Source organism: Musca vetustissima, unplaced genomic scaffold (assembly GCF_032173495.1).
Source record: "Musca vetustissima isolate MV318-11 ecotype Yass unplaced genomic scaffold, APGP_CSIRO_Mvet_v1 utg17149, whole genome shotgun sequence".
NCBI lineage: Eukaryota > Metazoa > Arthropoda > Insecta > Diptera > Muscidae > Musca > Musca vetustissima.
In genome coordinates, this window is record NW_026877415.1 from 179,697 (window position 1) to 204,024 (window position 24,328).

At 33.6% G+C, this 24,328-nt stretch overlaps 1 protein-coding gene across 1 annotated transcript in view; it reads right to left on the reverse strand.

The window, feature by feature from the left end:
• The window catches only part of LOC133322003 (mannosyl-oligosaccharide alpha-1,2-mannosidase IA), a 70,074-nt gene extending 62,477 nt beyond the window's left edge, over positions 1 to 7,597 (reverse strand). Inside the window, exon 1 of the mRNA XM_061531071.1 lies at positions 6,740 to 7,597. Within this exon, the coding sequence (XP_061387055.1) occupies positions 6,740 to 7,597 (858 nt within the window). The remainder of the gene's footprint in view (positions 1 to 6,739) is intronic.
• Between the last annotated feature and the right edge of the window lie 16,731 nt (positions 7,598 to 24,328).

Sequence of the window (24,328 nt, forward strand, 5' to 3'; positions counted from 1 at the left end):
TATACTAATCCTACATCCCAGCAGTTATCGTGTCTCCAAATTTCAGGATTCCAGGTCTATTGGTTCACCCAAAATTCAAATTAAAAAATTCAATTAAGTACCAAATTAAGTTATTTCCAAATTGCATACAATTATATACAATTGGACCAACAATTTGGACCAAATTTAGCACCAAAATTTGTGCACATTAGTAGAAATTTCCAATACTTCCTACGTACCAAAATCCTAAACCCTAAACAGTGATCATAACTCCAAATTACAGGATTCCAGCTATATTGGTTCAATCAATATTCAAATTGCACCAAATTTAGTACACATAAGTACGAATTTCGCAAACTACCAACACACCTCAATTCTACAATGTAGTAGTAATTTTATGTCAGAATTTCATTGCTCCAGCCCTACAGTTCACTCAAATTCAAATTGTACCAAATAAAGTACCATTTAGTTATTTTTGTACACATAGGTAGAAATTTCCAAAACTACATACATATACCAATCCTAAACTTCGACGGCAATGATAATTACAAATTTCAGGATTCCAGTCCAACCCTCTAATTTCAATTTTTAATAAATATAGTACAGTTTAGTACTTTTCGTATACATGAGTAAACGATTTCAAAGCCACCTCCTTATATGGAACCTACTTCTCAACCTAAATTCGCATTCCAAATTTCAAATTTTTAGCTCTATCCATTCACATGCTACGAAATTGTACCAAATTTAGTACAGTTTAGTACTTTTCGTATACTTATAGGTTGAATGTCCATCAGTGACTATCGCTTCAAAGAGTTCTAGCTCTACCGAGATCTAGTTCTACCGGTTCGCCAAATACAAATGGTACCACATTAGAACTTTTCGTGCCATTCGGCCTTATCGGACCCTCACCTCCTATTTCAAAATTCTAAATTCAGCCGTTTCGTCTGGATGTTGATGAATCGTTAAGTCAATCATTCAGTGAATCAGCCAGTAAGTCAGTCAATCACTTTACTCTTTTATAGTATAGATTCATACACTGGACCATTCAGGACCATTGAATTATCCGTAATATTGAGCCATAATATCAGGGACCGTAACGGTTATAACTTATATCAAATCAGGTAAAAAATAACTGTTATTATGTGACCTAAATAAAAAAAATCCACTTTAATTAATTATTTTTTAACGGAAAAAATAAACGTTGATTTTTAACTATTAAAAATGATTTTTATTTTTTCCGTCAAAAATAAAAGTCTTTTTGGGATTTTTATTTTTTCCGTCAAAAATAAAAGTCTTTTTGGGACTTTTATTTTTTCCGTCAAAAATAACAGTTTTTTTGGGACTTTTATTTTTTCCGTCAAAAATAAAAGTCTTTTTGTGATTTTTATTTTTTCCGTCAGAAAATAAAAGTCTTTTTACGTAAATAAACATATAGAGTTTGGTACCCGTTATATAACCTTTGACCTAATAGTCAGGGGAATGATTCTTTAATTTATATTCATGATTTGGTACACTAGACTATTTTTTAAAAAATTATAACAAATATATTTTACCTTTGATCTTGATTACTTATGTGTACACTTATTGTAATAAGGACAGAGATTTATAAATTGTAATTTTATAACTGATTACAAGTTGTATAAACTTCTTTACATAAAAAGAGTTTTATTTCCTGACGGAAAAAATAAAAATCCCAAAAGGACTTTTATTTTCTGACGAAAAAAATAAAAATCCCAAAAAGACTTTTATTTTTGACGGAAAAAATAAAAGTCCCAAAAAGACTGTTATTTTTGACGGAAAAAATAAAAGTCCCAAAAAGACTTTTATTTTTGACGGAAAAAATAAAAATCGCAAAAAGACTTTTATTTTTGACGGAAAAAATAAAAATCATTTTTAACAGTTAAAAATCAACGTTTATTTTTTCCGTTAAAAAATAATCCTTAACATGGGAACTGAGAGTGTTTTCTCAAGATCACTCAATATCCTCAATGGGCTCCTCAGTACGAATCTATTGGTATATGACACTATTAGTGTCCCATGTCTCTAACATGAAGATTTTTTTGTTCGCATTTTAAAAAATAACTGTTATTTTTGGTCCCTGCATAATATGAATATTTTGTTTTCTTTTTCATAGGTCTATTCGACCTGTCATCAGTTTAAAATTATCCATACTCATTCATTGGCCAAATCCCTATTTATGTGTAAAAAATAGTTCCGTTTAGGTCATTATTGTTTATACGATCAATTTATAACCGATCATAGGTGCCGATATACAGGTGTCGTCTTTGGCCTGCACCGAACCTGTAGTTCCTAACTTTGACTACAAATTATAAATAACAGACGAAAAAACACGATTCAGTTAGTCGAGATATAACCATAGATATACTAAAAGATGGATCTAGGACGAATATTTCGTGGCATTAAAAACTATTGGGGCCACATAAACATATAAAACCCTCGCAGCATAGTTTTATAGGAAATGCATTATGATCACCTTTGACTGACAATTATTCCTTGAGCTTCATTATATTTAATTTGAATATAATATATTTTTTTAATAATAATGTTTACAAATACGTTGCATCTTTATAAATATTCAGGATATGTCTAATGAGCCCCCATTTTCTTCCGATTTCTGTTTTTCCCTCCCCATTTAACAGCTATTCAACTTCTATATTTTAACATGCGGAAGGCCACAGAAAAACAAAGACAATTGTTTTCTTCACCTTTTAAATTAAATAAAGTTTTGTTGCTGTTTTTTTTTCATTCAAGGTCAACTATGTAGAAAATAAATAATATTTGCTTTAGCCGTTGTTGCTGTTGTTATTCCGGCAACTTATATTGGTTTCATAAAAACAAACCTATCTTGTTTTGGCAAAAAGCGAAGAAACAAAATGAAAAAATATATAGACTAATATTGTTTATATTGTATAAAGTTGTATCATTGCACCGCCACAAGTTAGGCAGATGTGTAAAGCAGTACGGCTTTAGTGCTGTATACAATACTTGCACGTTATATATGTATGCACATATATTTGGGAATATTGCAGTTTTGCTTTTGCAGCAGGTGAAAATCGGCTAAAAACACAAACTCAGTGCTGTGAAATTGAATCAAGAAATGGTTAAATTCGATTTTTGTTTTCATTGTACATGAATTTAAGGTTTATAGCGCCTAAAACTATGCACCACACAACTGTTACTCTTTTTTTTAAATTGCAAGTTGGAAATAACTGCAATGCCAGTTTATAGCGTCTAAATTAAAAGATAGATCGATATTGTCCGACTAAAATGTATGTACATTTTCTTTTTATTATTTTTATAAAATAACTTTGTACATGCCATCTAAAACTATGCACCACACATGTTTATTTTGTACGTACAAGTTGATTAGAACAACTATGTCAGTTTAAGGATAGAGCGATGTTGCCTATAATATGACTATTATTTTATTTTTTATATATAATATTTTTTATAGTTTACGATACCTGTATATAGACACAGGACTTAAAGTAAAATACAAACCTGGAAAAAAAATTTCGTTAGAATAAAATATTTTATGAAAATAATATAAAGAAAATATTTTTTCAAGAACTCTATAAGGCGTGGATTTTTTAAAGAATATTTTTTCGAGAACTCTATAAGGCGTGGATTTTTTAAAGAATATTTTTTCGAGAACTCTATAAGGCGTGGATTTTTAAAGAATATTTTTTCGAGAACTCTATAAGGCGTGCATTTTTTAAAGAATAGATTTCTGAGAACTCTATAAGGCGTGGATTTTTTAAAGAATAGATTTTCGAGAACTCTATAAGGCGTGGATTTTTTAAAGAATAGATTTTCGAGAACTCTATAAGGCGTGGATTTTTTAAAGAATAGATTTTCGAGAACTCTATAAGGCGTGGATTTTGTAAAGCGTGGATTTTTTAAAGAATATTTTTTCGAGAACTCTATAAGGCGTGGATTTTTTAAAGAATATTTTTTCGAGAACTCTATAAGGCGTGGATTTTTTAAAGAATAGATTTTCGAGAACTCTATAAGGCGTGGATTTTGTAAAGCATATTTTTTCGAGAACTCTATAAGGCGTGGATTTTTTAAAGCATATTTTTTCGAGAACTCTATAAGGCGTGGATTTTTTAAAGAATATTTTTTCGAGAACTCTATAAGGCGTGGATTTTTTAAAGAATATTTTTTCGAGAACTCTATAAGGCGTGGATTTTTTAAAGAATATTCTTTCGAGAACTCTATAAGGCGTGGATTTTTTAAAGAATATTTTTTCGAGAACTTTATAAGGCGTGGATTTTTTAAAGAATATTTTTTCGAGAACTCTATAAGGCGTGGATTTTTTAAAGAATATTTTTTCGAGAACTCTATAAGGCGTGGATTTTTTAAAGAATATTTTTTCGAGAACTCTATAAGGCGTGGATTTTTTAAAGAATATTTTTTCGAGAACTCTATAAGGCGTGGATTTTTTAAAGAATATTTTTTCGAGAACTCTATAAGGCGTGGATTTTTTAAAGAATAGATTTTCGAGAACTCTATAAGGCGTGGATTTTTTAAAGAATAGATTTTCGAGAACTCTGTAAGGCGTGGATTTTTTAAAGAATAGATTTTCGAGAACTCTGTAAAGCGTGGATTTTTTAAAGAATAGATTTTCGAGAACTCTGTAAAGCGTGTATTTTTTAAAGAATAGATTTTCGAGAACTCTATAAGGCGTGGATTTTTTAAAGAATAGATTTTCGAGAACTCTATAAGGCGTGGATTTTTTAAAGAATAGATTTTCGAGAACTCTATAAGGCGTGGATTTTTTAAAGAATACATTTTCGAGAACTCTATAAGGCGTGGATTTTTTAAAGAATAGATTTTCGAGAACTCTATAAGGCGTGGATTTTTTAAAGAATAGATTTTCGAGAACTCTATAAGGCGTGGATTTTTTAAAGAATAGATTTTCGAGAACTCTATAAGGCGTGGATTTTTTAAAGAATAGATTTTCGAGAACTCTATAAGGCGTGGATTTTTTAAAGAATAGATTTTCGAGAACTCTATAAGGCGTGGATTTTTTAAAGAATACATTTTCGAGAACTCTATAAGGCGTGGATTTTTTAAAGAATAGATTTTCGGCGTGGATTTTTTAAAGAATAGATTTTCGGCGTGGATTTTTTAAAGAATAGATTTTCGAGAACTCTATAAGGCGCGGATTTTTTAAAGAAAAGATTTTCGAGAACTCTATAAGGCGTGGATTTTTTAAACAATAGATTTTCGAGAACTCTATAAGTTGTAGATTTTTTAAAGAATAGATTTTCGGGAACTCTAAAAGGCCTGGATTTTTTAAAGAATAGATTTTCAAGAACTCTATAAGGCGTGGATTTTTTAAAGAATATTTTATAGAGAACTCTATAAGGCGTGGATTTTTTAAAGAATATTTTATAGAGAACTCTATAAGGCCTGGATTTTAAAGAATATTTTGTTAAGAACTCTATATGAGGCGTGGATTTTTTTAAAGAATATTTTTCGAGAACTCTATATGAGGCGTGGATTTTTTAAAGAATATTTTTTCAAGAATTCTATAAGGCGTGGATTTTTTAAAGAATATTTTTTCAAGAATTCTATAAGGCGTGGATTTTTTAAAGAATATTTTTTCAAGAATTCTATAAGGCGTGGATTTTTTAAAGAATATTTTTTCAAGAATTCTATAAGGCGTGGATTTTTTAAAGAATATTTTTTCAAGAATTCTATAAGGCGTGGATTTTTTAAAGAATATTTTTTCAAGAATTCTATAAGGCGTCGATTTTTTTAAAGAATATTTTTTTCGAGCAACTATAATGCGTGGATTTTTAAAGAATATTTTTTTCGAGAACTCTATAAGGCGTGGATTTTTTAAAGCATATTTTTTCGAGAACTCTATAAGGCGTGGATTTGTTAAAGAATAGATTTTTCGAGAACTAAAGCAAATTTTTTTTAAATAAAGCAAAATGCAGATTTAAAAAAATATTTGTTCAAAACAGCAAAATGTGGATTTAAAAAAATATTTTTTTTTTTCAAGTAAAAAAATATTTTTTTAAATTATAGCAAGGCCGTGGATTTTTTAAAAAATATTTTTTATGGTATGCTTTAGATTTTTTCGAAAAAACGAGGCTTGACATTATTAAAAAATATTTTTTTGTTTTCAAAATAAAACAAAAAGTGGTTTAAAAAATATTTTGTTAAGATATATCATGGCGTGGATTAAAAAAAAAATATTTTTATACAAAAAATATGTTTTTAATTATAGCATAGCAGGGATATTTTTAATATTTTTCAAATTATGGACGCAAGCTCTTCGTAATTATCTGTTAATATTTGGGGGAAGACTACAGGGTTCCATATATACATATTTCTATTTTGTTTAATATGGAACAGCAGTCGAGAAATTTTTCACAGAATCGGTATTTAACTGGTTTACATTTTCAGACCATTGTCAGTGGGGTATCACTGTAATGCTTTGCTTAATATATAAAGCCCATCCTTACCTGAAAGGTTTTAAACAGCTTATGAAAAATAAGTTTACCAAATTTTAGCCCAAAGTATCAAAGTTCCAATAACTTCTGTATAAAATATTGTTTTAATTTGATTTCGCATTATTACGAACAATAATTAAAGAAGTAAAAAAACTTCTCCTTTCCCAAATGTGCCACAGTGCCATTGGGCGGGAAAATTCATTAATTTTTCCTGCGACAGATTCGCTTAACACAGTCTGAAAAGTAAGAATACAAAACAGGCTACTCACCTTTACGACATGAGAACGTTTTGGATAATCAATCATTGAGGCATTTTTGTCACTTATCACCAAGAAAGGCGGCGACACAGTGGTGGTGCTGGTGGTCGTGACTGTTGTTGTCGTTTGTTCTGATGTAACAGATGTTGTTGGCGAAATCCCACCGCCATTACCATTTAACAAATCATCATTGTTGTCGTCGTCTTTGTCGTTATCCATCAACGAACCGGAACCGACTACGGAAGTGGTAACGGATACTGGCATTTGTGATGTTGCAGCAGCTACATTTGGACTCTGGGACATGACTGCTTCATGTCTTAGCTTCTTGGCGTCGGCATCATTCGATGGTATGGCATTGATTTCTTGTATTTGTAGTGTGTCAATATTTCTATCATTGTCCACAATTCTGGCATTGGGCCACAGGCTGGCTGGCTGTTGTTTACTTTGCTCATTCTCCGCCTGCTTAAATGATGACGATGAGGAGGAGGCGGAGGATACATTGTGTTCTGTCATCATGCCGGTATCTTTGTCAAAACGATAGATATTTTTCGGATGAGCCTGGGTGTATTTTGTTAAACGCTCATCGGCTGAATGGTCAATGTCGCCCACTGTTTCAACGTTGCTGTAAACACGCTTATTGCCATTATCATTGCCATTGTCGTCATCAGCATTATTATCATCATCGTCGTATTGCGGATGCTGTTGATTATTGGTGGCCATACTATCGCTGGCAACTTTTTCATTTAAGCGAATAATATTCGATAAATTGATATTATTGATGAGCGTAACACCGCATATCGCTACCAGAATGATAACGAAACAAATGCCGCCAATTAAGAAAATGGGCGTTTTAGAATTTTTCGGACACATGTTGAATGATTTCGTTGAATGTTCGCTTAGGTTCGGCTTTGTTCAAGGCGTTTCAATTGTTGATTGTAGAGCGAGGTACGGTTCGTTTTTGCGTTTTTAATTAAACGCCAGCGGTAAGGGGAGACTTGAATGTCGGTTTGTTGGTTTGTTTGGAATTGCGTGTTTCAGTTTCTTTTTGATTTGTTTTCAATATAATTTGTGTATGACTTTGAAATTGTTGTTTTGTTTGTTTTCTTTTTTTTTGTTTTGCTACATTTCTATGGAATTGGAAGTTTTCAACATTTTATTAATGCAAAAGTAACAAACACTTGCAGCATAATTCATACACACACTCACTATGTTGAGGGATGGATTTATTTTTATATTTTGTACCAGTTTTATTTCGATGGCTGGATGAACTGATTTTTTGGGGTTAACTTTTCAAGGAAATAGATATTTTCTCAGTAAGGTTGAATTACTTTGATGGAGAAGTGTATAAAAACGAAAAAATTACATGGAAATAAAACACGCCATGGAAATAAGTTGGCTAAACAAATAAATTTCAAAAATCTTCCTTAACTTCTGAAGAACACAAAATAGAAAATAAATTAAAGCAATCAATGGGACAAGGAACTATTATTAAGCCGAACGGGCCGACCACACAACCTGAACCTGCTAAAATTTCTATTGTTGTAAGGGAAATACAACAAAATATTTAAATATTCAGAACTCCTTTACTAATTGAAGTATATCCTCAATATCCAATATCGTATATCCAAATAATTGATATCGTCCGTCTTTCATATAGTGGCAACTTCTTCGAAGAAAATTGGAAGTAGAAAATTGCATGCAGCTCTCGTATAGAGAGAGGAATACCTCTAGGTGTTCTATAGGAAGAACATGAGGTGCAGCTCTTCCACAGGAGGAAGAATACCTGCAGCTCTTCCACGGGAAGAAGAATACCAGCAACTCCACTTTAGGGGGACGAATATCTCCAGCTCTCCTATATGACAAAGAATACCTTCAGCTCTTTCAACGGAAGCAGAATATCTGCAGCTCTTCAACAGGAAGAATACATACAGTACTCCTCTAAGAAGAAGAATTTCTGCTTCTCTTCCATATGAAGAAGAATTTCTACAGCATTCCTAAAGGAAGAAAATTGCATGCAGCTCTCCTATACGAAGAAGAATACCTCCACGTCATTTACAGGAAGAAGAATACCTGAAACTCTTCCACAGAAAAAAAAAATACCTATGAAAAATACCTATGACTTCTCGAAATTGACATATGCGACATAAGTCTAACTCAGTCTGTTCCGTTGACTATTCTCCGATATCCAATAAAAACCAAGCTTAGTCCTTAATCAGATATCCTTCCCAGTGTGAAATTTCGTAATGTTCGAACTCTGTAGAGTGTAGAAAAACATACAAAAACAATTGAAACCAGTAAGGAATGTAGTAAAGTCGGACTGAGCCGACTATATGATACCCTTCACCTCTTTGGGTATATTCTACATATGTATCCTAAGAGACGTCGCATTTTTGAAGGAACATTGACATGAAATTGAACAAACTTAAATATGCGATATTTATCTACATCTAAACCGGCTGACATCAATCCCTACACATGCCATTCTGTAACCTATGCTAAACTTTGTAAATCGATTTAAAGCAATCTCGATTTAAATTAATCTCAATCAGACATCCATTGATTACTAGGTGTACACTTAACATTAATAGGTCGAAATTATATATGGAAGCTATACTATATCTATATCTGAACCGATTCCAAGGAACCTTGCCAGATATTAATTTATATTAACTTCAGTACACTGTATCAATCGGCCTAGCTATGGATCTTTAGTGCACCATTTACTTAAAATCGAACGAAAATATATATATATATATATATATATGAGATGTATGTAAATCTAAACTTATTTTCACGAAACTTAGCACAACACACCATACAAAATTTAATTTAGTTCGCTATGCCAAAATTCGTGCAAATCGAATGCTTTTCAGGGACTTGGGTGTACCATTTACATAAAATCGGCCGAAACTATATATGGGAGCTGTATATAAACCGGAACCGATGTTCACCAAATTAAACACACATAATTCTAGACTTAATTCAGTATGCTGTGCCAAATTTCGTGCAAATCGAAAGATATATAGGGACTATGGTGCACCATTTACATTAAATCGGACGAAAATATATATGGGAGCTATATCTGAATCTGAACCGATTTTCATAAAATTCAATAGGGTTCGTCCTGATCTCAATCTATGTTCTAGCTTTAATAACGTATCCAAACTCATTAAAAATCTGTTTTCACACTGCAACAAATCCTGGAAAAGACCCACAAAAATATATCAACACATTCCACTTATTCGTCGACTATAAGGCCCCATTTGACAGCCCAATCTGCTCAGGGTTCTTTAAATCCATGTCTTAGTTCGGCATTCCTGCAAAGTTAATATGACAGAATAACTTTAACTGGCACAAGGTCAGCATTTAAAGTCGGAAAGAAGCTCTCGGAGCCCGAACGAGGTGACAGTTTGTCATTAGATCTTTTTAACGTCCTGCTGGAAAAGTTTATACGAGATGCAAATGTGAACCGAAATGACACGCTGTACACCAAACAGCATATGTTACTCGCCTACGCCACCTTCGAACGAATTGAGAAGGAGTCTGCCGTTATATGGATATAGTTTTTCGGAACTTCCCAGAAGTAGTGGAAATACATAGGCAAATTTTCATAGCTTTTCATAGCGGATTCTTAATAAATGGCCAAACCATATTTATATGTTTTCCTAGTATTTAGTTTAGCCTATGATCCGGAAAATCATGAAATTCTTATGTAAATTGAATAATTTCATAAAAAAAAATCCCATCGATGTTCAAACATTTAATTTTCATACAAAAAAACATTTATAAAAATTTCCCCGAAAAATCTGATAAGTTTCCTATCGATTTTATACCCTCCACTGCAAAAAATATGTTGGAAGAGATGAAAGCAAAGCAAAAAATTGCAATTTTAAAGGATACGTCGTTTCTACTTAGTCTCCCTACCGGAGCCATATGATATATTTGCCAAAGAGCAAAAAAAAAAAAAAAAAAAACACATACACATACACACACCCTTTCAAATTCTCTTCACTATTCATTACCAATTGTGCTTTACACTTGTTCATGTCATGTTGATATTCAACTGAAATTTCACGATTTTTTCCTATAGTTTCACATATAGCTGCATTGGAATGGTGTGCAACGAGAGTGTGTATGTGTGTGTTTGTGTAAGGGCGTAGGTGTCACAAACTACTCGGTGTCAAGTGCAGTGCAGTGTTAACTCTTACATGCACATATAATTTTTTTATACTACTTTTCCTATAGTTTTTCTTCTTCTTCCTTTGTTAAGTTGCCTGCTTATGAAACTTAGTGGTAGTGTTAGAAATCCGCCACACACCCACACTAGCGCTCAGTCTCAGCTGTGTGGTGTGCGGAACGTGTTCGCATTTAGTAAAAACATACAATTAAAATAACAATCCTCAGAATACTAATGCATTTTTTATTCTTTTGAATTCACGCTTAGTTTTTTGTGTTGTTGTCTGCCTGCTTTCTTCCTTGCTGTGAATCAGTGCGTGCGTGTAATATACGAGTATGTGTAAGTGTGTTGTGACAGCATGTACTTCGTTTTCTGTTTCCTTAATTTTGCTTTTGATGAAGTGATTTTTACTTTTAGAAAAATACACTGAGAAATCTGATGTCAAGATATCTATGGATAAAAAGTCGCAAAGTTCGGCTGAGCCAAACCTCTTCCATAATATCTACAAGTTAAAACGTCGATATGTTAAGCCGAACATATCTTTTGAATAGTAAATGTGAATAAATTTGAAATAAAACCTTAAAATACCGAAAATGGTGTGGTGGACCCAATACCAAAACATGGCCTGATACATTCCATTATCAATACCCAACATCCTAAGGGTAAGAACATTTTATGTGCAAAATGTTAAACCCCTATCTTCATTCGCTTCATATGAAAATGACGACATTTTAAATTGTGAGTGAGCTGATATGTGCCGTGAGTTCACCCATAAGAACTATAAAAAACGGGTTGAGGCGTCGGGTTAGTTGCCCACACTCGGAAAACCTCTCTTACTATGAAAAAACAACGAAAAAGAAACCCAAATCCCCCAACGACCCCGCAAACGTATAAAGGACCTTGATCTGCGAATCTGTACTTGGAATGTGCGTACCTTGTACAGAACAGGCGCAGTTTTTGCCTTGGCGGATATACTCAAGAAGTACAAAACAGATATTATTGCCTTACGATGGAACGGGACTGGCGTGAATAAATCAGATGATTACGCCCTATATTATAGCTGCCATGAAACGAGACGTGAATTTGGCTGCGGCTTTATGGTTAATAGGAGAATAAAAGTCCCCATCTCCAGATTCACTCCAGTAGATGAGCAAATTTCTATAATCCTATAAAAGCGAAGTTCATCTACATAAGTCTTACTTGCGCCCACGCTCCGACGGAAGACAAAGCTGAACAGAGCGCCTAGAAACTGTATATGACCGCTGCCCTAGCCATGACATTAAAATTCTGCTAGGAGATTGTAATGAAAAAATCGGAAGGGAAAATATTTTTGGTCCCACCGTCGTAAAATTTAGCCTCCATGAAGAAACATCCGACAACGGCATGAGGTCGATTGACTTCGCGGCAGCAAAAAACAAAACACCATCTCCTCATCAAGCAACGAGAAATCAAATTGATCATATTGTGATAGACGGAAGGTTCGTACCCGCCTTAATGTAGCAGCAAAGGTACAATCTAATGTAACACGGAAATTCGACGTCGAAAAGCTGCAAACACAACATATAGCAGAATACTCCGCTCAACTTACCCACTTCTTTGACGAAATCCGAAGGCTTTGGTGCATGAACATCCTCCTGTAGAGATAAAGAACGAAACCTGGAGACAGATAAAGACAGCGTGCTGAGGATCTGGAAGGAGCATTTTGAAAAACTTCTGGTATCAAGTAGTAGCGGTGAAGAGGATACTCCAGAACCAAAAAGAGTTGGCGGTAGAGAGTGTATATCACCAAGCCTAGATGAGGTCAGAAAATAAATCAATCGGCTGAGGAGTAATAAAGCAGCAGGTGCTGGTGGACTACCAGTCTATTCAAGACTGGTGGTCAGATGCTGGTAAGGAGCATGCACCAGCTGATTAGTACAATTTGGCCAGAGAAATGCATGACGAATGATTGGAAACTCAGCTTCCAATCGCATATAAACTGCTAACCAGTGCTGGGTTGGTCCCAATGAGGCTTCAGATCTAGCAAATTCACTATTGACCAGATTTTCACTATGCGCCAAATCCTGGAAAAGACACACGAGAAACACATCGACACATTCCATCGACACATGACAGCCCTATCCGTTCAGAGGTGTTTTAAGTCATGTCTGCGTTTGGCATTTCTGCAAAATTAATACGGCTATGCAGGATAACATTAACTGGTACAAGGTCAGCAGTTAAAGTCGGAAAGGACCTCTCGTCCGAACGAGGATTCAGACAAGGTGACAGTTTGTCGTGTGAACTGTTTAACATCCCGATTGAAAAGGTCATACGAGATTCAAGGGTGAAAAGGAATGGCACTCTGTACGCCGATCACATCGATATAATGGGTCGAACATAGCGAGCGGTAAAGATCGCCTTTGAACAAATTAAGAAGACGAAAAGACCAAGCTAATGGTATCAACGCGTAAGACCTCTAGTAGACTCGGACCAACTGTGCAACTTGAAAACTGCACCTTCGAGGTAGTAAACGATTTTACATACCTCGGTACCGCCATAAACAAAACTAATGACATTAGCTTTGAATAGTGTTGGCCAACAGATGCTACTGTGTTCTAAGTAAGCAACTCAAAAGCATGAGTACCTTCTTCCCGTGGAAGAGCTGCAGGTATTATTCTTCCTTTGAAAGAGCTGCAGGAGTCTTGTTCCTGCGCAAGCGCTGCAGGTATTCTTCTTCCTGTGGTAGAGTTGCATGTACTCTTCTTCCTATGAAAGTGCTGCAGGTATTATTCTTCCTTTGAAAAAAAAAAACTGGAGCCGATCTGCGTTGACAGTGAATATCGCCGTGGAATGAACCATGAGTTGTACCATCTATTCCCGGACATCGATATAGTCAGACGTAATGTCAGACGTCATGTTGTGAGAATGAATGAGGATGCCCCAGCACAAAGACATATAAAAGCGTGCCTACTAAGGGCTCACGCAGAAGGGGAAGGTCACGAATTAGGTGGAAAGATCAAGTGGAAGAGAACATTTCGAAACTCGGCTTATGGAACAAATGTTCTGTCAGAAATCAGCTAAGGAAGTAAGTAAGATGTTATATATACCAATATGATCTGGCGACCAAGATGAATTTCGGATATTTATTGCTCATTGTTCATGCTCACGAACATTATGATCAATGTGGAACTCGAAAACCAAAAGCATGATAACTAATAATTTAATCGTGATTGTAAATCGTCAACCTCTATTTTTTTTTTTTGAAATCAATTCATGACTGTTTTTCTTATTCGGAATCAATTTTACCTTACTCAGTTTTCTTTGAGTGTATTTGAAATCTGTGCACAAAGTTGTTTATTTTTTTTTCTTCTATTTTATTTCTGTGGTTTTGCAACACTAAGCAGAACAATGAACAGTTAAATGAGTGTGTATGTATGTGTATGTTTAACATTCTTAAAATGCTGTTAACTATTACATTTACAATGTGTATTTGTTTTATGTGTGTGCTTGTGTGATTAAAACACGTCGTTCTTTATTATTTTTACCATAACTAATGTCCTTATATTGGTGTTAATTCCGTTTAAAGTGTCATTCACGCTTCCGTTTTTCTATTAAATAAGTTTTCAGTACTATTTGTGATATAAAGTTTAGTAATGAAAGGGCCATAGTGTAGCACGGCTAGATATATGATACTTTACACGATTTTGGAACATATAAGGGACATTCTAAGATACTCTACACCACCAAATGACAGAAATATAGTTTGAATAATGCGAAAACTTAGTGCTAATAAATAATGAGCTCATTTCGCAACTTTTCTACACGGAGATATTTACCCATCGAAAAACCAAAAAATCTAAATAAGAATACCTAAACATTAAAAAATTGGTCAGAACTTCTAAAATATGGCCTTATATTAGCTATGTGAGGCCTCAACTAATGTCCATTTAGCATTAAAAAAAGAGTTCCTTCCGCAGAAACCTAAGTGGTCGAATTTTGATTTAATGCCACCAAAAATGCCACTTGACCCTACCTGCCATATGGTACACGACCAGTGATACTATTGGTCGTCGTCAAATTATGCTTGCGTGCCCCGCAAGCATTCTCACTGCATGAATACTAATTTAATGGACAAATAGCCATTGTTAATACTTTATTTAATTATCCATTATCGCCGACGAAAATCATTTATGTGAATATTTGCTTGAAACCATTTGTTTATACAGCAATTACCGACATTAAAAGCCAGATCATCAAACACAATTCACCATAGCTATAAAGAGCTGTTGCTGTCGATATCAAAAGCGAATAAAACCATAAGGGATTTCGCGAATTCTGAGAAAATCGGAAACAGAAGGAATCCCAACCACATCACATCGACAGCTAAGAAGAATACCAAAAGGGTTTACGCATACAACAACTTGGTGAAATGCCAAAGTGCATGAATGCGAAATAGTCGGCAATGACAAACATACACAATATTCGTAGTATACTTTAAGGCTGCTGTTCAGTTGTTTTATTTAAATTTTCATTTTCCGATGAATTCAGGGTATGCGGATTCTGTGATATGTGCATATAGCCAGTGACTTTATAGTGGCAATTCGGTGTTTCTGTTTTTTTATTTTGTAATTATCGTAATAATGAAGGTCGGAAAAGGACCGAGAGAACCAAACGACCATAACGACAATAAGTACTCCAGTGCAGTAATATAATTTAATTTAATATAAACATATTAAGGTTATCGGATTACAGATGATATATTTTATATGGACAAAACGAAATGGAAATGATATAGAAGCACTGGATGAAAATATGAGGAAATAAATATAAGTAATGGAGTAGGAAAATTGTAAAGCTCAACAAAGGATCGATGGACAATTATTTTAATCAACAAAAACCCCTTTGAAGAAGAGAAGATTTTTTTCTATAGGAATGACAGAATTCAGGTTATTTTTCTATAGAAAACATCGCAACCTAAATTCTCGTAAGAGGGCATTTTTTCCATAGAAGAAAATTGCTGACATTCATTCTCCTCTGAGGGTCTTCATTTTCTACAGAAAAAAATGCAGAAAAGATCGACAACCATAGTTCTCATCTGAGGTCTTTTTTCTACACAAAAAAAAAAAAAAAAAAAAAAAATCGCCACAACCTTTTGAGGAAGAACTTTACTCTATAGAAAATAATCGAAACCGCATTTACTAAAGGTTTTTTATAAAGACAAAGGCAAATATAGCAAACATTTTTTATGGCTTATTTTTTTACTATAGGAATAAATCTCAGAACTCATTAAATGAGGTATTTTTATACCCTTAGCTTTTATGCTATTGAGGGTATGTACACTTTGATGCGGTGAAAATGTGCCTCATCGAAATATTGGTTGTAGCTCCTTTGTTTCTTTGGACCAAATCCGTTTCAGAAAATTTCGAGTCGATTTACACATGTCCGTCCGTCCGACCGTTGACCGTCTGTCTAGCTGGCTGGTGCGTACGATAACTCTCGAAGACAGCAACCGATTTCATTCAAACTTTGCACATCTTTATATTTCTTCTAAACATAGTTTAAATTCGAAGATGGGGAATATTGGTCCACTCTTTCTGGTACCTCTCCCACAAAATGGTCTAAATTGTGCTTAAAATAATTTTATAATAATATGCAAACGAACTATCCGAATTTAAGGAAACTTTGTATAACCTATTATCTTTACTAAGCCTAGATCAAGTTTGAAGATGGAACCCATTGGTCCACTCTTTCTGGTACCTCCCCCACAGAGGGTAAAAATTTTCAATATTTATAAATCCAATAATAAGCGAATGGAATACCGATTTGAACCAAACTTTGCACAACCTATTAAGTCCGATCCGAAACCTATTTGATAAAAACATATTTCTTATCTTAGAATCAAACCTCATTTCAGGAGCTGTTTTACTATAAGCAAGAAGTCGGAAGCTCGGTTAATGAGGTAATTTTTTCCATAAAAAATAACTCAATTTTTTCAAAAAAAAAAAACAGTTAATTAGTTGTTTTTTATACCCTTCACCACTCTGTGGTACAGGGTATTATGTCTTTGTGCATATGTTTGTAACAGGCAAAAGGAATCGCACCACACTCGCAAAATGTGTCCGATTGAGACAAAATTTTGCACAACGTACTAGATTAGTTTTGTGGAAATCGGTACAGATTTAGATAAAGTTCCCATATACGGTTTCGTCCGATTTTAGGCAAATTGTGCACCAAACTCGCAAAGTTTGTCCGATTGAGACCAAATTTTGCACAGCGTACTAGATTAAGTCCAGTTTGATGTGTGCGAAGTTTTGTGGAAATCGGTTCAGATTTAGATATACCTCCCATATATTGCTTCGTCCGATTTTAGGGAAATTCTGCACCAAAATCGCAATTTTTGTCCAATTGAAACATCATTTTGCACAGTGTACGGAATTAGATCCTGATTGATGTATGCGAAGTTTTGTGTAAATCGGTCCAGATTTAGATATTGCTTGCATATATAGTTTTGTCCGACTTCAGGTAAATTGGTCACCAAACTCGTAATTTTTGTCTGATTGAGACAAAATTTTGCGCAGCGTACTGAATAATGTTCAGCGTCATGTACATGAAATCGGTTTTGATTTAGATATAGATCCCATATATAGTTTCGTCCGATTTGATGTATATGGTGCACCAAAATTCCAAAATTTTTCCGATTGAGACAAAATTTTGCACAGCGTACTAAATTAGGTCCAGTTTGATGTACGTGAAGTTTTGATGAAATCGGTTCAGTTTTAGATATATTTATCCCATATATAGTTTATCCGATTATATGTAAGTTGTGCACCACACTCCCAATATGTTTCTGATTGGGGCAAAATTTTGCACAGCCTACTGAATTAGGTCCTGTTTGTAATTTATGAAGTTTTGTTGAAATCGTTTCAGATTTAGATATAGCTCTCATACATAGTTCCGCCCGATTTTGGTAAATGATGCACCAAACTTTCCATAATTTTTTCCGATTGAGACAAAATTTTGCAGAGCGTATTAAAATGTGGACCTACATTGATGTAAACGGAGTTTTGTAAAAATTGGTTCAGATTTGGATATATCTCCCCTATAGCGATTTTTTGGTAAATGGTCCACCAAACTCCATGTTTGGTCCGAATCATTTTAAAAAATCTAATATATGAAATAAAAATCCACGCCTTGACGGTCATTAAAAAAATCATATAAAAACCCACGTCTTGACGGTCGTTATAAAAATATAATTAAAATAATTCACGCCCTAATGGTCATTTTATAAAAAATAAATTTTAAAAAATCTACGCCATGCAGGACCATAAAAAATATTTTTTTTTTCAAAATCATAAAAAATATTTAAGGAGTTAATTTGTTTCTATAGAAAAATATCACCTATATTAATGAGGTGTCTTTTTCCTATAGAACAAAATCAAATCCCAGTTAATGAGTTCTTTTTCTGCAGAAAAAGATACAATGATTCTGATTTTCTATAACAACATTTTTTTATTTCCCCCACAGTGCGTATAATCATTATAAATTATACAAAAGCCAATACGTATACGACCTATTATACTATTCCATCAATTTGTAATGTAACACTGTGTTTGCATATCCCATATACGAGTATGTGAGCAATCCAATCCATGTAAATAAAGTCCATATGTTAGCAGTGATGAGGATGATGATGATGATGCTGCTGCTGTCGTCGTCCTTGATGTATGCAACAAGATATGACGTTGATGACTTTATGCCTCTATTTAGTTTTCTGTTTTTTTTCTTCTTGTTTTGTTTCTGTTTTGGTCTAGCTTTCTTCTAGGAAATACTATGCAAAGGACCTTCAGTAATATCATGGAAAAGCATCTTGCAATTTACGTTGAAACAAACAAACAGACAGCTCTACATACGCACGATTCCTTTTCATAAGTTCTTGCAAGCATTCTTGAGAAAAAGAAAACATAAATGTGTATGTGTGTGAGTGGAAATGATGAGTTAGCACTAGAAGAGTTTTGACATTTACTAAAGGATATGTACGTGCAATTTGCAACATGACATAAGTTTGTGCGTTAAGTGTAGTTGCTTTTGAAAATATTCCATATAATTGAGAGAATGTTTCTAGAATTCTTTAACGAACACACACACATTCACGAAAAAATCTATGAATAGCTGATGCCAGAAATGCAAACATTACCTGCCACTTCTATTTAAAAAGAAAATAATTACATCTGTCATAACGAGCACACCAGCTACCATCCATCCAACCAACAACAGCAACAGATGTTCTAATGATGACTAGATAATGACTGTGTAACCCTGAAGGGTATGCTTTAGTTTTCCATGGGGGTATTGTAAAGTGTTACGACAATGTTATTGCCCTGCAAATTTGTATGTCATAAAAAAAGTTTCATCGTATTTTTTCTTTCGTTCTTGTTGTTTGTATGAATTTTCTTCGCTATTCAGTTTTTCTCATTCTATTTTCTATTCACTTTTATTTACACAATGTTAAATCTCTAAAGAATGATAAGTACGAGTTAAGGACCGAAGGAAGTAGCAATGACGCAGTTTTTAGTTTACAGTTGAACACAAATATTTAACTGAATTTTTTTCTTGAAAAAAAACCTAACAACTTTTTTTCAGAAAATCTACGTGTTGTGGATCTTAAAAATCTACCAATTGACGATCTTTAAGAAAGGATTTTTTTAATCTACGTCTTTTCAATATTTAAACAAAATATTTCTAAACAAATCTACGACTTTCCAATTATCGAAAAAATATTTTTTTAACCATCAGGCCTTTTCGATCATTGAAAAAATATGCGATTATACACTGCGTATCATAACTATAGACGCACCCTTAATTCAATTGGTATCTTAGTTGACAAATAAAATGGACCCATTAACTTATTGTTCACAATAAAACGATCAAAAACACGTATTATTCAACAAAAATAATTAATTTATTCTTTATGGTTTCGCCGAATTCTGCAATTTCAAAATTGCTGGTGTTGCATAACTATAGACGCACTTTTACAAAATTAGAAAAATTAATTTTTTAAAACTTAAATAAAATAAAATAACTTTTATAAATAATGTGTAGGGCCTCCCTTATTTTGAATAAGTTCAAAAATTTTAACCATCACACTGTTGATCAAAAGTATTCGCAAGTCTTCATCGATTGACCGCTATTCATCGATAATCACTTCTTGGAAATAAAATAATGTTTGGTATTGGCGGTTTTCTGCATAGATACGACGAGGCAAGATTCCACACATGTTCTCGATCGGATTCTGGTCGGAAATTTTAATATTTTTCGATTTTAACCATACTTGAGTATGGCCACTTTTATGAACTGGTGCGTTGTCCTGCTAAAAAACGAGTCCTTGATTGTTGCTGCTTTCCCAAAATGTCAATAATTTGTCTTCCAAGACTTGAACGTACTCCATTGAATTCATCCGACAACATGGAAATGTCAAATAATGGCTATAAAATGCTCCCAAGGCCATTAAGGAACCGCCACCGAAATATTGTATTAAGAAATAACGATATTTCGGTAAACGGGAGCATTTTATAGCCACGGAATGCTTTATTTGACATTTCCATGTTGTCTATGAATTCAATGGAGCTACGTTCAAGTATTGGAAGACAAATTATTGCCATTTTGGGAAAGCAGCAACAATCAAGGACTCGTTTTTTAGCAGGACAACGCACCAGTTCATAAAAGTGGCCATACTCAAGTATGGTTAAAATCGAAAAATATTAAAATTTCCGACCAGAATCCGATCGAGAACATGTGTGGAATCTTGCCTCGTCGCACAGTGGGTTAGAATACCCTGTTTCCTTGGATTAATTAAAAAATTAAATTTTAAGTATCGTTAAAAATTTTTGCACACGGTTAAAGTATATAAAATTCTACATCACTTGTCGTTGAAATAAATGTCAAAAGTGGACTGGTGTTTTTGTAGTGAATCTTCAAAGTCAAACTTCATACAAATTTTTGTGCCAAAAAAGGCTGAAAAAAGTGAAAAGGTTCCCGTTGAAAATTTTATTTATTTTAAAAAGTATTGTAAAAGTTAAACATTTTTCAACGGAACCATAAAGTTTGGGTTATTTTGCAAATACTTCGTTAACATTTGAGTATGAAATTGTGTTTGGAAGTGATTAAGATTTAGTTATTTATATTGAAAATGCCAAAAAAATTAATATTTTTATATTTTAAATGGATAAATAGTTATTATACGTCCACATTCGTGTCATATTTTTTGGTTTATATTAAAGAGGACATAAATCTGTGTTATATTGCAAAATTTTACGCTGCCCTTTTGTGCCTTTTAGAAGCTATGCATTGTTTAATACAAGTGTTGCAGCAGTCAAATTAGCTAAAAGTCACATTGATCTCGTGGCTGGTGATGTTGTTGAGTGTTGTGTTTTTTTGTTTTCATGTTATTTTTTCTAATTATTTTATTGTTGTTATTTTTGTTTTTTTTTTAATAATATTCTTTGTTACAATAATATTTTGTTTTTGTTTATATTAATAATATTCATTGTTCTGACAAATAGTGCCTGTGTTGTGCAGTTTCAAGTAGTCGGGTAAAAGGGATCTTTATTAGCATTTTTTATTGATACAAGTTCGAACGTTGTTTTTTATAATCGTCGAAGCTTATGATGAATTCGAGCGCTCAAACAATGAATGACAAGATGACATTTTTAGCTAAAGAAATCAAAAAAAAAAAAAAAAAAAAACGCACCAAAACGCTAAAAAAATCTGCCGAAATAACAAAAATATATGTTAATTTAATAAAAATGCACGTGTCGGTTATAGCTGTATCCAGTGGCCATGAGATTAATAATGAAAAATTTCAAATGTATGCACACAATACAGGACGACTTTTTGTTGAAACGTATCCTTGGTATAATATGCCTACCATTTTGCACAAGTTTTTTATTCACGGACCCGAAATTGTGTCAAATGCCCTTTTGCATATTGAGCAATTATCAGAAGTTGGTGATGCTGCGGACGGAGATGGCCTGTCAGAAACAGTGACGTAAATGACATACATTTCCGACGTATAATACATATGTCAGAAACGTCGGAAACCCACTCAAAACCATTATGTTTTTTATAAAATAGCTATTTACATTTATCGATTTGGAAATAACGTATGCTTTATTCAAATTCATATCGAATATCAAAATTTTTTTCTTAAAAAATTCAGAATTTTTTATCTGTTCTAGTAAAGAATAACCAGATATACAGTAAAAATGATATATGTTCTTGAAAATTACTGTATATGGTGATAATATTGAAATAAATGACGTTTACTACATTTTATGCAGGTATACGACGTTTACACCTTTTTGACAGTCGAAAACCTGAAAATTCGTCATACGGACCATCCCTGGCTGCGGATGATGACGATGTGGATGATTAACTTTAAGATGTATAAAATCCAATGTTTAAGTTATCATATTGTACTCCTTGCACTATATACCTACACTGATATTTGGCACTATTTAATAAAATTATACTCAAATATACTTAGAAAACATTTTTTTTAACTTATTTTAATGGTATTAACTAAAAAATAAAGAAAAATTATTCTAACATAGCTTCCCTGATTTGATCCAAGAAAACATGGTACTCTAACCCACTGTGCGTCGTGTCTATGCAGAAAACCGCCAATACCAAACATTATTTTATTTCCAAGAAGTGATTATCGATGAATGGCGGTCAATCGATGAAGACTTGCGAATACTTTTGATCAACAGTGTGATGGATAAAATTTTTGAACTTATTCAAAATAAGGGAGGCCCTACATTATTTATAAAAGTTATTTTATTTTATTTAAGTTTTAAAAAATTAATTTTTCTAATTTTGTAAAAGTGTGTCTATAGTTATGCAACACCAGATATTGACCTTTAAAAACATATAAAAAAAATTAAATTTACCACTTGCCGATCTTTCAAAAAATACATTTAAACAAGTGAAACCAGTAAGTAAAGTCGGACTGGCCGACTATATGATACCCTTCACCACTCTGGATATATTCTACATATGTATCCTAACAGGAAGATTGACATGAAATTGAACGAACTTAAAAATTTTCGATATATGCCAAATTCGTGCAAATTGAAAGATATCGGACGAAAATATATATAGGAGCTATATCTAAATCTGAACCGATTTTCAGGAAACTTTACATCATTATTGTATACTTAATTCAGTACGCTATGCCAAAATTCGTGCAAATCGAAGGGTATATAGGGACTTTGGTGCACCATTTAACTAAAATCGGGCGAAACTATATATGGGAGCTATATCTAAATTTGGACCGATTTTCACGAAACATAGCATATATCATTCTGGACTTAATTCAGCAGGCTATACCACATTCCGTATCAATCGAAAGATATATAGGGTGCAACATTTACATTTAATCTAAATCTCAACCAATCTAAATCTCAACCAAATTTTCACCAATTTCAATAGGGTTCGTCATTGGGCCAAAAAAATGAGCTGTGCCAAATTTCATCCAAATCGGATGATAAATGCGACCAGTACTTTGTTTACAATTTAACAGCAACAGACGGACGGACGGATATGCATAAATCGACTGAGAAAGTGATTCTGTGTATATTCATAAAATGAACCATGGGTCTATCTCGATTTCTTTTGCCTCTTACAAACATATGCACAAAGACAGAATACCCTGTACCACAGTGTGGTGAAGAGTATAAAAATCTATGCCTTCCCGATATATGAATTTTTTTTTTCTTAAAACTTCACACCTTGCCGAACTTTCAGCTATTTTTGTCCAATCTTTAACTAATCCATACCTTACTGACACATCAAAAAATATTTTTAAAGCAATCCACGTGACTCTGGTCCACAAAAAATTCTTTTTTTAATTATACCCTACACAACTATGTTGTCAGGGTATTATAGCTTTGTGCAGCCCCAAGAGTTTGTAACGCCGCGAAATATTGGTCCTAGGCCCACCTTTAAGAATACCTATCGTCATTTCTCGACTAGCTGAGTCGATCTAGACATGTGTGTCCGTCCGTCCATCCGTCTGTCCATTATAATCTGCAAACACGAGTTATGGACCAATCTTCACGAAATTTTGCATGTAGGATGGCTCCGCCCCAATGAAGACCCCAATTGGACCCCTATTTTTGGTAAAGATCGGTAAATATTTAGGGGATGAAATGGACCAAATACTTACTTTTTTGTCGGTTTTTTCTGGTCGCTCCAGAGGCCGCAATTATGGCCCAAACATTTCGAACTTTTACATGGAGAAGGGGATTGGGCCAAATAATAAGCATGTCTGTTTTGATAAAGATCGGTCAATATTTAGCGGGTCAAATTGGCCCTGACTTTTGTGTGAAAAATTACAAAATTTGTATTCTATGGCGTATATATTTACCCCGGAAGGACATAGACGC